The sequence below is a fragment of the Belonocnema kinseyi genome, chromosome 6, assembly GCF_010883055.1.
Source record: "Belonocnema kinseyi isolate 2016_QV_RU_SX_M_011 chromosome 6, B_treatae_v1, whole genome shotgun sequence".
Lineage (NCBI taxonomy): Eukaryota > Metazoa > Arthropoda > Insecta > Hymenoptera > Cynipidae > Belonocnema > Belonocnema kinseyi.
In genome coordinates, this window is record NC_046662.1 from 95497304 (window position 1) to 95515393 (window position 18090).

Below are 18090 nucleotides of genomic sequence, written 5' to 3' on the forward strand. Positions count from 1 at the left end.
TTCTAATATTTATTTATAAGATTTTATCAATGACAATAATACACCACTATTAATGTATTAATACAAGAAATTCGTTTATTGTTTTTCCAGATGGTTCTGTCATTTTGACGATGACAATTACGTGAATGTGCCGCGGTTGCTGAAGCTCCTTGATAACTATAATCCGAGGGAGGATTGGTATCTCGGAAGACCCTCGATACCAGCGCCCTTGGAAATCCAGCGCCAGGGATCGGAAACTGTTAAGCGACCTGTAAGTGTACAAAAATATTACAATTCTTGCTTTTGAACACTGAATAGCGGACTTGAGTTGGAATTGCATTTGCAGTGTAAACTGATCGCGTAATAGCACTGATTGCAATATCATGTGCTATCGATTGCATCAGTGTGCTGCTTCGCACGATTTACCGTTACTTTGGATTATTTTAGATAACCACTTTAAAAACGTAAATGAGTATTTGAAATTTAAATTCCTGACTGTTATATATCCGCATTTGTCATTTCGTTGACATAGTAGCTCATTGCGTTTCTACCGGGTGGTCTTATCGAATGTATGCATCTGCAAAACAATATCACTTGTGTTCTTTAAGGAGTCAGGGATGCGGTTGATGAAGGGAAAGGTGGATGTGGAATGGTGCACGGAAGAAAATGAAAGCGGTCAACATTTAATGCGTCTGATTTCAGAACTGCATTTTATTTTGGTTTTATAAACTATAATTTCATTAATTTAATTGATTTGACTAATTACTTTCAATTTTTACACAAATCGAATGAGATTAAATATTAATGTTAATTTAATTATAAAATTCTGAAAATATTGACGACTTTCAATCCTCAACGCTGTTGTTTACCGTCTTATGTGTAATCTCTGAGCAGGTTAATATTTTTTCTCTTTTACCATTACCACAAGCCCACTTTTTGTTACGGCGTATCATCGAGTCCATCCGTGAAATCACTATTTTCCGCAATAGCCGTACTACGTGCGGTTTACGGAGTTCCACTCTTCAATTTTGAAGCCTTGCAATTCACAGCGCATCGGCGTACATCGCGAGACATTAATTGCAGGAAAGTAAATAGCTAAAAAAACAATAGATGGAAAATTAAAAGTGATCGTCCGCGTACGAGCGACCACGGCATTGTAATTAAATTGCATTTTTGCCCACCTTTGTCACGCCCTACCTCTTACGCGGCACCTATTACAAGCAGTGATGCGAAGGTTCTAAAGAAATTTTGAAAGATATTAAAGTTTGCATTGGTTTAAAGTTTGGTGCAAAATTATATCCGTTTCTGTTTCTCATTCTTTATAACGAAAGGGAAGAGAATCTCTGTGAATGTCACTGGGAGGCCTCTGGTTTCTAAAGGTAATCATAAGTTCGTGGCTGCATGTTTACGAGGTACATCCCGAGATATCATCGTGATTTAATCATCGTTCAGCCGGATTGGTCGGTAGCAGAGAGAACCGATCTTATCATCCATGGCACTGTCACGCTCACAACCCTTATTCCTTATATCTCTTAGGGACAAACTTTTTGTACTTACAATGGTATCACCGGCTTATTTAACTTTTATTTTTTCTCATATCTTCATGTCGGCGTCTTTTTTTAATAACAAAATTATATTTATTACGTTCCAATGTTCTAAAAATGTTAATTTCTAATATTCTCAAACCTTTTCATTTCTCGTTTTCTGTAGTAGCTCGTTTAATTCTAACCAAATTGAAGAAGATTTTCAGGCCAATTCTCTTCTCTCCGGTTGAACGAGAAACGTCTCCCTGTGATGATCGTGTATCTTTTTTACGATGATCGCGTCATAACCCAGTTGAAGCGACAAGGTTTACATGGAAATTAAACTGCGATGGTCGAAAGAGAGGTCCACTTTCTTCTATTTTATTTTGTTTCATTTTTTTTAGTAAAATGAAACTAAAATCCGGATTTAAACAATGCTTCTTACAGAAATTCCAGTACAACATATATTCATAATTAGGATTTTTTCCATTATTGGTGTACTACTACAATTTCTAATAATATTATTTGAGTGTTCTTTTAATGTCACATTTCTCCAAAATCTAATACAAGATAATAGTTTGGGGTGTTTCTTCGTATTTTTCTATCGGGAAAACAGAAGTGTTTCGTTATATCTTACACTACACTTGGATATTTAACGGTCCTAAAACCTGAGCAAAGTATCACTCAAAGTTTACGGAGTCCGTCGTAAATGATGGATGTGGATGGTAATTTGGCCACAAGATATGTGGAAAATAGCACAAAATGAGAGCGAAAATAGAGTTAGCTTTCTAATAACGCATTTACCAGCAACTGACTTTGCGGTTGCACAGTAACAAGTCCAACCCGTGTAGATTCCGGATTCTCTCTCAAATGGGAACCTATGTTTACGTGCCATGTGGCCGAACATACTTAAGAGTTCATTCTGAGTGTAAACCAAGTGCATGCATAGAGACATAGACCATAGCAATCGCACGACGTGGCCACCACACCCCATGTGGAGTCAAGTCTGCATGGAAAAGTTCTCGTAAGATGACGATCCTTTTTTGTTCATTTTAGGAAATGATAGTTCTATATTTAATATTGTTAACATTCCATTCAATTTATTCGATAATAGTGTCGTAATTTAAATTATTCCAAGTGATTCGATAATGGAATTAAACATCAGTTTATATATTTAATTAATTATTGCATAATGTTCCTCAGACGATTTACTATTGGCTTGGTCATGATCTAATATCTTGATCGATTAATAGGTTTTGCGAATTTAAAATGCAACTATCAAATCACGGAAAAGAAATATTTTTATCTTAGCCTGCGTGAAAATTGTAGTGGTATCGTACCACTGTTACTGACACAGTAAAAAGTAATCCTTAAAGTCTGCCTATATCGACGGAGTTTAAGGTATGATGAAAAGAAGAACGCGAGCACGGAAAGTCAGCGTCAGGCGGAAATCGTTAAAGTCCGCTGGCTTTGCGGAAAAAAATGCGTCATGTTTTTTTCGTAAAGTGAGATTTATAATGTGGAGATTCAGTGAACCCACGACGGATAGGCTGTCAATCGAGATTACTTTAGGCCTAAACCACGCAAACACAATTCGAAGTTACATGCAGTACAATAAAAAAGATAATAGGATTGAAGTGGATAATTGCATTCTACAATTATTATCATTTTATCAAAAGAGGCGATAAAATAGTGAAATAGTCCATATAATTTTTGATGAGAGAGTTGTACAGCAAACTCTCCTTAACCCTCGGATTATATAAGATATAAAGAAACGGTGTGGTTTTGGCAGGAATATATAGAGTAGAGCTTATGATGCATTTTTATTGACCTGATAGCATTTTCTGGTATTTCAAACTTATCATGAGAAATTTTGATCAGTCAGATGGCTTTTACATTCGTTTTTTATGTTAAATCACTATCTTCTAAGATATAATGACTTTATTAAAGATGTTATGCTGTTGACCAGAGTCAGTAATAAGTGAAGATGTTGGTTTAAAATAATTCAAAGTGTTGATTACTGGTCTATGTATTTATTAAGGATGAACTAACTGCAAGATTCCACAGTATAGTTGACACATTATAGAATGACTTTATGTTCACCTCAATATCATAAATTAAGTTACCTAATTAATTTAAAGCCATCCTAAAAGTAAATTGAGTTAAATTTTAACGTCTTTACTTTTTACTGTGGAATTAGTTCTAGTAATCAATTATAGATTTTATGTCTGCATTTTTCTCCGCGATGTTAATAAATTCCCACCAGAAATTGAGAGACGCAGAAAATTCTGATAGTGTGCTCTGTATTATAAGAGAGGAATAAAAATATATGTGGCTAATTGCGAAGTCAAGTGCGTTAAGCGATCCATCAGATGAAACACTTTGTAAAGGAAAAATTTCCATAAGTCCTTGAGGGGATTTGAGGGAGAGCCCATATATTGCATCCTCGTATGCTTACGTCCCTGATGCACTGATAAGAGAAAGGAACGTATGCAGGGCTAGAGTTCGCGAAGATCGCAGCTGGAGATTTGCACAGGAGATAAGGAAATACGTACAAGCCAACTGGACAAACTGTTCGATTCGACGAAGTGTGGCTGCGGTCGGCGTAATTTGAATTGCATGAAAACTGGCATGTCACTTCAACCAGGTTGCAACGAATATCGCACAGAGTTCTATTATTAACGGAAAATAATCTGACTAGACCAATTGCTTTGATTATTTCCTGTACGATACTTTTTTCTGCATGAAATACTTATATATATTTCCGCTTTCATATCATATTCCAGGAGTGTTCAGCCCCTTAATTTTCTAAATAAATTTATTGCGATTACTATTTCTTTTTTGAAGATGAAATTAAGTAATATTTGGTTATGTTGCCGCTAGTTACAAGAAATTTAATCAGTTGCGTTCTCGTTACAATCTTTCTTCATTACGGGAAAAATGAATACTTTGAGAGGATTTGCAGTAAAAATAGGGATAGTATTATTTGTCTGTTGATTCAACAGAATTATATGAGAAACGTCAAAGTTTTATTGAATATGCGGAAAATACACGAAAAAATCATATAGGTATAAATACTTTTCATTGATAAATGAAGAGAACTTCATAAATATTGGAAATCTCCTTCATTGCTGAATTGATTGTCCCATGTCAAATATTAACTATCCTTAACAAAAATTCTGTTGTCTCTAAGCATTAATCAGTGATATTTCACTGTTCACCAGTGAATGTCCTTACACATTTGGTTCAGTAAGCCATTACTTACTGATTCAGAGTTCATTAATATTAAATCACATCTCATGAAGGACAGAAGAAAACATTAATTGATTATATGGTGGAAGAGTGGAATCTGATAATTTAATAATTTCGATTGCTTCATTAAAAAATATCTGTTACAGCTAAACCACCAATCTTTACTCCAGCTTTTTTAACTCTACTTTTCTATAGTATTTTTTTATCAAAATTGTTTCTAGTGCTTTGTATTATTGACCCATATAATTAGAGATGGAAATGCCAATTCATTTGGAATATCTGACCTTATGAAAGTTCCGATTCAGTTGCAATTAGATCAATGCATACAGTATGAAATTGGCTCCCACTGTCTTTATTTAAAAAAATGTTGTCTTTTTTTTCTGTAATTGTACCAAGCATATTGCACCACGCCTCGGGTGAAAGGCCTTGCGGTGGTAAAAGAGAGTGCACATCACGGATAAACGCTCGTTATATGGCCGTTGGTCATTTTTCGTGGTCGGTAGGCCGATCGTATACTAGCTGGATATAACCTACCGATGAACCGCAAACCAGGAACTTATTACTGTTTATCATGACGCGATATTATTATTATTATTATTATTACTGCTGCTGCAGGAAAACGCCCTTTGGCCGATTTAGGATTATATATGAATTGATCGACAATATCCCACTTAACTTTGACGATCATTTCCACATAAATCACATATTTCGAAATCAAAGGCCGATTCCGCTTACACAAACTACATTGCTGCACAATGATCGGAGGAAGTGTAATTTTGTAATTTTACGTTGTTCCATATATTTAGATAGAAACTGGAAATTATCGTGCGAAATTCCATGGAACTATAAGAGCATATAGCTTCTAATTCCAAAAAATGCATGGTTCACAGAAACTCATTACCTTTAAAAAAAGTAAGGGTAATGTTAACATGTTACAATTTTGGTTGAAGAAAATGTAAAGTATCCCTGCATTACTTTATGAAATTTGTTATTTGTATTTTGTATTGTATTGGATGTCACGAGAATCAATCAGAAAACTTATTTCTTTAATAACTAATTTCTCAATTTCTTTTTAATTAAGCACAAATAACCGAAATCAAAAAAATTTGGACTAGCCCGCAGTGCGGAAACAATATTCTGGACAAGGGTAAAACAATAAACCAAATTAGTTTAGGTGCGTTCATTTTATATGATGAGTTTTCAATTATCAGTTTATGAGCACTGCGTGAAAGAATCACTTCATGAAATTAGTTTCAATTTATTTTAGTGAAAATAAACCTCCTTCTTGAGGAAACAAATTCGTTTGCTGCTTGTGAGGAAGCAAAGTGCTCATAAAGTGAGTACACATAAATACATCCACAGTGATACTTATAGTACTTCACATCGGTATTTTACTCTTGTTTGTTTAATCTTATTTTTATCTCTTGGACTGGTGATTTTTGATCACTTTGTCCGATAATGAGTTCGTCTTGCATTAGAATTGCATTGTTCCTTACGTCTGTAAATTGAGACCAGATCCGGTAGGTATAGTGCGGCAAAAACGGTCAAGATATGCATTTTTTCTAGACTATCAAAAAGACAAGGATGACAATCTGCGCAATGTACAATCCTCAGTACTGTCGAATCGCATTTAATTTAAGTTTATTCGACCTTGCAATATGAAAGATTCCTTGGATACTTGAGAGTGGATCGGTCTCTCGATCTCGATTTCTTTCTCGATGAATAGGGCCTCGAGCGCATGAAAGAACTTTAAGCCGTTTGAAACGCAAGTCGTAAGAACAGTCCGTATCGAATCGGCATTTAGATGTAATAAATAGATATCTTGGTCGATGACTGTATAGAAGATATCTTAATCTATCGTTGAAATTTCTTATCCCTTGTAGCCACTAAAGAGATTATCGAATTTTATTATTCAAACTGCGGTTCTATAAGTCTGTAAAAATGTTATGTCAGAAAGGTTATTGCTCTGGATATTCTAATAGATATAAAATTTTCTTTCAATGAAATGTAATCAGATTAAAAAAGAAACATATAAATCATAATATTTTTATAAATAGTTGAATGCCCTTCAAAGTAATGCTATTACACATGAAAAAGTTGGGCCGATAATATTTTATCGGTTCAATTTTAAGACATAAATGTTCTCCCTCATTATTCTTAAATTTATTTTTAATCGCGTACATTTACATATGTATTTTTATGACTCGTTTAAATTGGCAATTTTTTGCGTCGTACATATTAACTAATGTAAGTCTACTCTGCTTGCATCGAACCAAAGTTGACGTATCTGCCATTATGCGTATAAAGTCAGTATAGGCGCCTTCAATATTCACCTTGCTTGGCTTGATCAGCAAGTTGCCTTGTCATAAAAAGACTTGTTTGTAATGATCATTTTGTTTTTTCATCTTACAAAAACCCGTCTCACAGTGACATTAATTTTTGCTGAAAACTAGACTGGTAAACTTAATTATCTGTCAATTTCGATTCATGAACGTTTTATTTTTACATGTTTTTCATGTGAGAAATAACTTGTTATATAATTTTAAGAAACTGAAAAAAGTTTAATTCTTCATAAAGTAATAGACAACTTTTAGGATTCATATATGAAAGTAAAATTTTCGTAGTTTGTGGACAGGGTTACCACATCAAAAATGAGAGAATATTATTTAATTCACGTATAAAAAATTCAGTGCAACATAAAAAGTCATTTGTACATTATTCGCTTTTGTATTTTGTCTCGAAATGTCGATCAGGTGACTCGACGTAATTCACTGAATATTAGTTTCCTTTATGCAGGAATATAAAAGCTCTCCTTTTTTCTGCTCCCGTATGACACCGAAAGCGGTCTCTTTCATGCGCTTAATTATACTTCGCGAACATCTGTTTTACCGCAAGAGTCTTAAAACCTTGTATCGTATAGCTCATTTTTTTATGTTTCGTATACAAAAACACATGCATTACGAGTTACACTCTAAAAGAAGTGCAATTGAATAGATGTAAATAATGAACACTTTGACCAATCGTGAATGACGATTGGTAGTTTTGGTTCACATTGCATTTATTATCATTCATTTTGTAGTTCTGTTTTATTATTCATTCATCTTCTCTTGTGATTACGTCATGTTGAAGAATCTTTCTTTTTTACGAAATCCATGGCATATATAGAGAGGAAACGGCAATTAAATGACTAATGCCGAAGGTGATGAGAGGCCTGGTAATGAATTGGTTACATACAAAAGAACTTATTCGGTTAAAGTTAGAGACGGGTATGTTAATGGTGATGAATAAGCAAATATGTTCAGCTGCAAGAATACATTTTTCTTGTCATTCTAATCTGGTAAAAAATCTGATACTCAGTGAGAAAAGAAGTAACAGATTTTTTACAACACCCACCTTGAATGATAGAATTTACACGCCTCTAAATTATGTGGAAAGTACCTGATTGCAGCCGATGGTGCAAGAATAATATTGGCGCATGTACGCTTAGAAAAACATTAGAGATAAGGAACTTTGCGCACCGGCATAATTTTGAATTTATGTTACAGGGCTCTTACTGAAACTCTTTCAAGGCAGCGTTCAGCTTGCGATTAGCTGGGACGTTTGTTGCAAAATATAGTGTGTGAAATATTCGCCCATAGGTAATTTCTGGGCCCTGTGATTTCAGAATTCAATGATGAATCTTAAGTTCAGTTGATTAGTAGCCACAATTATTAAGTCTCAAGGTTCGATGGAATCTTATTATGAAGAAAATAGGGTTTCTGCACTGTAAAAAATTAAACTTACCGACATGTGAGAACTTACGATGTTTTGTATCCTACTAGATGTGTGAGATTAATCGCAGTCAATCGAGAATGATCTGGAATTTAAAAACGAAAAATGTTGTTCATGTAAATAATCTTGTCTTGAAACTAACAAAATATTGAAGCTTAATGATTCTTCGAAGTCAATCTATCCTCTATTATATTTTTGAAAATACATACTTAGGTTTAGAAGACAAAACACAATAAATCTTTTTCTAAAAACTAATTTCTCCTAATGCCTACGATTTTCTCCTTATTATAATATTCAATGGAAACGGATGAAATATTATTCTGATGCACTTCAGAGTTTGGACTTGAATCTATCTCAAGCTGTTTCGTCTGCTTCGCAGTCTGGTTCGGAAGCGCGCCGCGGGCGATTCAGAAATCGCAAGGCGTGTCCGCAACTGGGGCAAAGCCGCTCGCCGCTTCGACAAGGAGCTTGACAGAGAGAAAGAGAGATAAGATAGGGTTAGGTGAGCGAAGCAAAGACTGCAGGAAAAAATGCAAGACGCTGTAGGAGATGAAAAGAGAGAGGGAGAGAAAGAATAAAACAGGCCGTGAGAGAGGGGGGGGGGCGAAATAGGAGGGAAGTGAGACTAGGTGGTCATTCTCTGGTCCGAATACGAGACCCAGCAGGAAGGCAGTAAAACCGCAGCTCGCAGTGGCAATATTAATCGCACGCGGGACAGAGAACTAGCAAGAGAGATGGAAGTTAAGAGAAAAGAAAAGATACGAAAAAAAGGTGAAAGAGAGAGGGAGTGAGGGAGAAAGGTTTGGTGGGCGCAAGAGAGACGCTTTACCGACACGTGAAATATGAGACGTTTTATTAAAACGATCTATCGAATTTTCGTACCTGCTCCGTCAGGCAGCCGATAATTATCGGGTAGTCGGGTTTAATTGAGAGCCGCGGTTTTTGGCTCTGATTTGCATCCCGTACTCAAAATCGATTTCTCCCCGCCTGCGAGAGAAATATCTGTTGGAAATTTGTGTTTAGAAGTCCTGCATATATAATTGTTTTATTAGGTGTTATTAATTATTTCATTATTACATTCTATCATCTTTAGGCACACTTCAGCGATCAGGGCAGACCGGGGAAAAGTTGACTATCGGCACAAAGTTCTTTATTTAAATAAATCCTTTTAGTTAATTATTATTATGCAATTGTATGGCTATAACTTAGTTTTTACGAGAAATCATTCTCAAAATATGGATAAGTGTTCAGTCATATCAAAAGTATGACAAAATATCTGTCTTGCGGTAAAAAAAAGACGAAAAGCAAGCCGGAGCAAATTGCTGCTCCGACTTTTTTTAATCTGTAATAAAGTTAAGCATTTGAAGTATAGTTGAAATATGTATAAGATATCCCCTTATTGATATTTTTATATGAATATGAGATTTTTTAAAGTAGGAGCCTCTCCTTTCTTTAAAAAAATAAGCACCTTAGTATCCATTATTCGTTATTTTTCATGAGGTACTAAATGTTAAGTACAAACGTGCTCCGGCCTACCCTATAATTTTTAAAAATTTCGAATTTATACATTAATTATAACTGGGAAATGAGAGTGAATTCATTTTTTGACTGAAAATTTGTCCACCCCATGCAAATTTTCAAATTTAGAATCAATTAGTTTGAAATGCCTAATCCTCCTATACATTGATTAACTTTCTGGGCATAAAATTTAAAATTATTTATTTTGAAAACTTTAGTTCAGAAAGTTACTCAATTTTTGGTCTCGTGTTTTAAATTATAAAAGAGCTTCAAGAATAAGCAATTATGAAATGCAAGTAGTTCAAAAGTAACTGTTTACAACACATTTACACAATTTGTATAGATAATTCTGAATAGTGAAAATACTTCGATTCGTAATCGTTCGATTTCTTAAGTTTTAATTTTGCAATTACATTTAAAGTGTTTGAATTTGAAAAAATTTTGCGAATGAGGAAACACCAGTAAATAATCGGGATTTTTTTCTTATACAGATAATAATACAAGAACTGCTGAATTTTAAAGCATCAATGTTCTACAATTTGGAATTGATTTAACGAGAATATTTTGAGAACGTGATTAAATGAAAAAAATATATTATATTACAAGGACAATTTGTGAGACAGTATTTCATAAAGTCGCAATTTAATTTGCAAAGGCGAATATTTCCTCAGTCATTAGAAAATCGCAGAAAACACGTCACGGTATGCTGCTATCATAGGATGAGTGAATCCTGGTTCTAGATTTTACGTACCTTAACTTAACCATTGGATTTACAGTTTGCTCTACAAGTGTATTTACGGCTGGGACGTGACTAATATTTCATAGGCATAGGGAACAGTAAAATTTGACGTGCGTTGTAAAAATATTAATTTGAATGAATTGCGACATTTCATTCAACAAAATTTATTAGTTATAACGTTCTTTTGACAATTATAGTATGAATTTCCTTCTACTATTAAAATTAAAGAAATTCAAATTGCATTCACAATAGTTTAATTAAATTTTCCAATCTCTTGATACTAAGTGTAGATTGGTTACTTTCTCTTAGCCTTGAAAGAAGAGAGTCGTCTAATCTCGGGAATTAAATGAGAATGTCCTCTGTAGATTTCCTTGTCAAACGGTTTTCGACGCAAATTTCGCTTGCCTCAGCTTTATGAATGAAGGTCCTTTCATCTGAAGTGTGTCACCAGCTTTGCGCCTTTCTCATTTCGTCGAGCTCCTTTATTGCAATGCTTCTCAAATCCTTGTGCAAGATTAAAGGGATTAAAAGGCTGTCTGTCGGGATGATTTGGGGTTGTCGTTTTTCACCGCGGGTGCTATCGAGCATAGCTACGTTACTGGTAGACACCTTCTTACACTTCGAACCGACTGAAAATCGCACTTGCCCGTCTGAGGTTACGTACCCACGCGGATGTGAGCCACATGTCACGCATTCCGCGATGTCGCTTTCTTTTATTTCCTCTCGTTCATCCTCTCCACTCTTTCGTCCTTTTATCTTCAGTTCCTTATTCTTCTTCATCTTCACCTCCTTTCTGCACCTCATCTTCATTCTCTGCCTCTTCCGTAATTTAATGAGAGCTGTTTCTGCGATCCATGAGTAGTGAGTGCAGTAGCAGAGCCGTGTATAAGACAACACCACAGGATTAAATCAAGCACAATACAGCACAATCCGGCCCAATCGCCTTTGTGCTAAAAGCGCAACGTGCTTTGCGGTTTCGAGAAAGGGTGAGGTAGACATTTAAACAGCCCCGGTAAGATGTACATACTCAGTCTGAATAGCATGTTCAATAATCTTCTTCGTGAAATACTTGTACGCATTTTATTAATTTCCTATACATACCTTCTTCTTGTAACATAAACATTAGGGCAGTTGAAAAATGTTGTTTTATTTTGTTTGTTTTTTAATCACTCCAGACTATCCAGACTAGTCTGGGGCTGGTTTTGGAAGAAGCAATTGTTAGACGGGATGGTTAGCGGTTAATCTGTCCCCATCTAGCCAGACTGAATAAAATTCTATTTGCTTCTTTTGTGAAATCTTTTCATTTATTGTTCATAAAAAATTAAAAACAAACATAGAGTCGAGACGGCTTATAAGGCGACTGATATGGAATTTACTGTTCAAGGAAGAAAAAAAAGAAAATTATCGGAGCTAATTTTAAATTTTGATTTTCAATATATTTATTTATTTAACAAGAATCGTGACAAAAAGGCTAATTTTGCAGCAGTATACGTAGAATATAAATAATTTGCGTAATAATCAACCAGATTCTAACAGGTACATTAAGCAAAAAAATTTACAACTGAGTTGTTTTATCAAGGAACATTGTTTTATTTAACTAAAACTGCTATAATCTAACCTAAGGAACTTTCTTGATATAAATAAAAAATTCAAATCAATATTTTATTTTTCGTACAATAGTATTCTGTAAAAATTAATATGAAATGTAAAATTATTATTGTAATAAACATTTCTTATACCGATATTGGTCAATCTTTTATTTACTGCATATCGAAATAGTTCTTTTGAGTGTAATTTTTTTATAAATCTTTATATGGATAATCAAATACAAATTCGTCCGGAATCGTCATCTTTGTTTTCCTAATCTGCGTTAAAATATCGAAGCGTTATCGGAGGTAATAAAGTTCATTATTAACACTTTTTACTGTTATAATCAAATTTTATAAACAAAAGTTACTTGTTTGTATTTTTAACCGTTTTTTTCATTTTCTTACTTTATATAAAATGTTCCAAATGAAAATGTCAACATTTTAATTTGTTTTATATTTAGCTTATATATCAATAAAGATTATCACCTGAAATTTCAGATTTATGGATGAAAATTTTATATTAAGACATTTTAATATAAAGCTAGAAAGAAAATAATCTCTGTGGGAAAATACAAAAACGGTACTTTTGCTTATGCAATTTTTTTTAACAATAACATTAAATAACGATTTGGAGTTGAATATCTTAGATAATACCTTTTAAAGTTGATTAGAATAAAAATTCTGCGAAAAGATTAAAAAAATTTGTCTTTGTTCATTCAATTTTGTTATGTTTTCTTACAATAAAGATTATTAGCTAAGAATGAATTACACTTGACCATCTTTGATACCAGGGTGGAAATTTAAGTCGGGGGCTGGCCAGTCTACGGCTGGAGAGCCCAACTTTAAGTCGTGAGCTGGCCGGGGCTTCTGGTCGGAATCCGACCAGCACCGTCACGCTGCGCTGGCCAGCGTCCAGCCATGGAGCATGGCCGGGAGCTGGCCGGGAGCTGGCCGGGGATTTCGACCGTGACCCGGGCAAGATTAATTGCTGCTTTACTAGATTTAAATAATTCGTGTTTCGATTGTATGAAGAGCATCTGTCACTGAGTTGGGCGATCAATTTGATTCTTTTTCACTGTAGAATTGGAGCATATTAATATATAAAATTCCATACGCCCAGCATACAGGAAACATTAACTATTTTCACGTAGTCTTTGAGAGACAAAAAAGTTTTAAAAAATAAATATTAAATGATTGCGAGTATGTTGACTTTAAATACTAATAGTCCTGTTTAGAAAAAATACATATATTACATTTTTAAACATTATATTACAAATAAAATTTCTAACGCTACAGGGTATCGAACCGACAAGTTGAAACTCGTTGAAAAAGCCATCCTCATAAGCTACAGTTCAGAAAAGTTAAAGTACCAACTTTTAAGTACTCTTTTTCTAATTATTTATTATTATGCGGCGTTATGTAAATATAAAATACACGAACTTCTAACAGGAATATCAGTAAAATACTTTTTAAATAAATAATTTTAATCGATTATAATTTTTCTTTGAGTGATATTTTGTTTTTTCCCGTTTTAGACTATTTTACAACTTTTTACAATGACAGGAAATGTAATTTTGTATAAACATTAAAAAATTTCAACGACGGGACTCAGAAATTCAATCGTGAACGTTGAAAATTTCTTAATGATGAAAGTTTTTTGACTTTCGTGTAAGGTTTGGGTTTTAGGTGTTTTATACTATTTTACAACGTTTAAGATTGATATAAAATTAAATTTTTTTTCTAAACATTTGCAATTTTTCATAAAGATGGAACTTAGAATTTTTTTCTTAAAAAGAACAGTTCGAATTTCAAAAAATTGTCATCGAATTTTTGACACAAAATGCATGGTTTGAAAGTCTGAACTCATGAAACCTTAAAATTTGTGGTGTGAAAAAGATATTCACCCAATACGTTTTCACGCGTGGAACATCCATGTGGGTATACGCATCCATTTTTTAATGAAATCAGAGAAAGTAATTAAGTTATAGAAAAAGTTAAACAATTTTATTATTGCCAATCAGCGCCCGGCCAGCTACCGTCTGAACATATGATCATAAGATTTGTCCGATCAGAGCCCAGTCAGCCCCCGACTGGGGTTTTGACATAAATTCTGTCCAGCGAGTCCCCGACCAGCGTACGGCTAGACTCTTAAAAAGCAAACATAGCCCGGCCAGTCCCTGACCAGAAACCTTGTAGTGCCAGAGCTAACCCGGGCTATTTCCACACGGGTAATGCTTCAATATTTGAAGAAGAATAAGCACAAAAAAAAGATTCACTGCAAATACGCCCAGATTTGGTAGTTTGTAAAAATGAGGGTTATGATATTTTAGAAAATATTTATGAGTAGGTCTAAATAATAGAACTGTACGAATATTATTCAACTACACTTAAATAAACGGTCAGGCTTAAAGAAAATAATGAATTCATTAAGTTAATTATAATATTTTTATATTTATTATAAATCTTTGCAATTTCTCATTGCTCTAGAAATAAACTACATTAAATGTTGTTAATCCGCAATAAAATAAAAATTCAAAAACCGTCTAATTAAATATTATTTCTTTAGAAAAAATTAGGTTTGCGAATTATATCAGGCCATTATGTTATTATATTGTGTACAAATAAACATTAATAGTTAGTACTTTTTTGTCAATTCTTTGGATTTATTTCAATGTATAAAGAATAGATTTCCAATCTTTTTGTTTACTTTGAGTTCACACTTTATATTTAAAATTTTCTTTAAGATTTCTATCATATTTCAGCAGAAGATTCTAAAAATTTTGGGAACGTGTTCTGAAAGAAACATATGTATGTAATTGTCTTATAGTCATGAATGTGCGTGACATGAAAGGTCATAAATGGGCAATGGAAAGAGGCTCTTCTTGTCACGAAGTCTGCCATATATGCACGTAAGTGTAAATCGACACAAGAGTAATAACCATGTATCACAAGAGTTATATCGGGATGGACTACCCGCTGCCGTCTGGTCAATAGGGGTTCGAGGTAATTGCGAAGATCCAGCGGAACGGAGCAATTATTTTTGACGCGAACCCCAAACCAAACCCAGGAACGAGAACTGTCTAGGTTGAGATTCGATAGAAATAAAGCAAGAGTTAAAGAGAGTTCCAAATGGTTTATGTAGTCCGCCATTTGTCATTTAAGAGCCCAAACTGTCGGATTGTATTTTCAGGGTTTATTATCATGTATGTATGTAATTTACACCAACAATATAAATCATATTTCCATGTTGTCATTTGTACCATCTCAAGCTTTAAAATTAAAGGTTTTCATTCCTAAAATTTTTTTAAAGAGTGGTTAGAATTGAATACATTAAAATTAATTAATTAAACTAATTAGTAGTTAAAGATCTGGCGCTCAATAAAATCTTGTCCTTTTATATTGGTGTACATTTTATTTCACGAGGGAACGTATAGTGACGGAAAATGGTATTTTTTGTTCAGAAAGTTCTAAAGGTTTTCTTGATAGAACAGATTTGAAAGTGGTTTTAAATTTGCAGCTCATTAAGTTCCGAAAATTTCTATGGAGGCCAATTAAAAAAAAACAAGCATTAGTTTGTTATTTAACTTAAAAAATGTCCAGACTCATTTTTTTATATTGCCCTACCTACTTTGCTTCATTTATTCATATTTCCACAATAATATTGATAGAGAGGGTGAAGTTACTTTTGATTAATCGAAATTTTCATTCCGGTATACATTTCTTCATTTCTTTCATTCTTATAAACAAAATGAATAAAATTCACACCTGCTATATTTTCAGTGTTTGTACTATGCACTATTTATAGAGAGAATTTTTTTTATCGATAACTATCACCCAGACGGAAAATTATATATAGTTTATATATAGTGTGAAGTGGTATACATATTTTTCATTTGTTTTGTACAAAAAATGTATCAAACAAATAAAATTTTATATAATACTTCACACTATATATAAACTATATGTAAGATTTCCGCGTGGGCAATTATCATTGTTATGTGCAATTTTGAAAAATAAATTGACCAACTTAAAAATTTTGAAAACAAATAATAATCTTTCTTTTCATCTGAATCTTTGCTATTCAACAACAGTTTTCATTATTATAAACCATTTTCGTGAACAAATTTTTTTTTTCAATAGAAAAGTTTTATTTTCTGCTCGATAATTTTTTTCATCTCAATAATGTCTTGATACGATGGATTGGTTATACTGCCATTTAACAACATAGTTATCTTTGATTTTAACAGTACTTTTAAGGAAATTAATATAAGTTAAAATATGCCAAAGCAGTGGACTTTTTATGAGAATTTTTGGGACTAAAAATAATAATTATATTGTGTTGTTGAATAGTAATCTATGGCTTAAAAATATTATTTTCGAGATAAGAAGAAATGATTCCGCGGGAAAAAGTTATCATATGTTCAATGAGAAATTAATTAATTTCTTCATAAACATTGTTGTAGAATGACAATATATTGTGTTAAATTATTCTTCATGAAATTAAAGCAAGGCAGTAAGTAAAGAGTTATCAATTTAACATAATTCAACGACGAGATAAGTATCAGTATATTAATTTGTTTGGCAAAATTAAGGAAATTAGGGAATTTAATCTACAATGGAAATTTTCATTCAACTCAAGAGTGAATAATTTTATGTGTAATTGAGGGAAATAGCAATAAAAATAGGTCTCTACAGGTTTCTTTGAAATTTAATTGTCTCTAATTAAAGAAACAAACTTTTAAATCTTCTAAGAAATACTATCTCTGGAATCTTTGAAACCAAATATGTTAATTTTTCTTCCTCTGGAACGGAAAGCAGAGAGGGGTTTAAGCATTGTAAAAGGGCCGATCTGCAAGAGTACGCCATGTTCGGGGTACTTTCGAGTTGCGTGATTTTTGAGACGCGATAACAAATGAAGATACAATGAAGATTGTCATTGTGTAAAATAAGACGCAATCATTTTTACTACAATGGTTTTCTGTGCGAGATCCCCATGCTTTCACGGAGAAAAATGGATGGTCAAAGTTATATGGTCAAAATTTAGGGAGCCAGATAGTCTGTCTGCATGGTCGAACGGTCCTATCATATTTTTTTCGACATGGTTAAAAAGACTCTTATTTTATCGCCAGTCTGACTTTTATAAGAGCATTACACTCACTATCAGGGATAACTAAGGTATCCGTTTCGGAATGGTCAATACGCACATATTGTTTTCACTCATTTCGACCATCCAAGAAGGAGCAGATAAGCCATTGCGTATGGTGCATTGCTTGATTTTTGCGCGTCAATCATGCGCGTGAAAATTTAAAGGGTATTGCTAATTGGCTCCAATTAGCATAACGAAATCGTAGACCGCATAGTGATATCTCTTCAAAAAAGAAGGTTTTTACCAACTATTTGAGTGTAAAGTGAAGTGTACTTATTGAGGATTTATTGGAAATATCTTATTCTGTAAGTACCTGTTTTAAATAAGTATTTGTAACATTAATATTTTTTATTAGTAATGTGAGATTTAAGACATTTAACTAAAATATTTTTGAGGTTAATGTTAGTTTGAAATAGATAATAATTATTTAAGTAATCACTGTTAATTATGGCATTAGTCGATTTAGGATAAACTTGAATTGTGGGTCCGGATGCAATAAGGGCACATAAAATTTTTTCGTGCGAAAACGAAGTCCCCTGGAGGCTTTAGAAAAAATTTTCGAATTTTAATTTT

The 18090-nt window shown here is 33.4% G+C and overlaps 1 protein-coding gene across 2 annotated transcripts in view; it reads left to right on the forward strand.

Moving 5' to 3' along the window:
• LOC117174715 (fringe glycosyltransferase) overlaps positions 1 to 18090 on the forward strand; it is a 173367-nt gene that overhangs the window by 98009 nt on the left and 57268 nt on the right. For both annotated transcript variants that reach the window (XM_033364027.1, XM_033364028.1), the window contains exon 5: positions 91 to 250. In XM_033364027.1, the coding sequence (XP_033219918.1) occupies positions 91 to 250 (160 nt within the window). The remainder of the gene's footprint in view (positions 1 to 90; positions 251 to 18090) is intronic.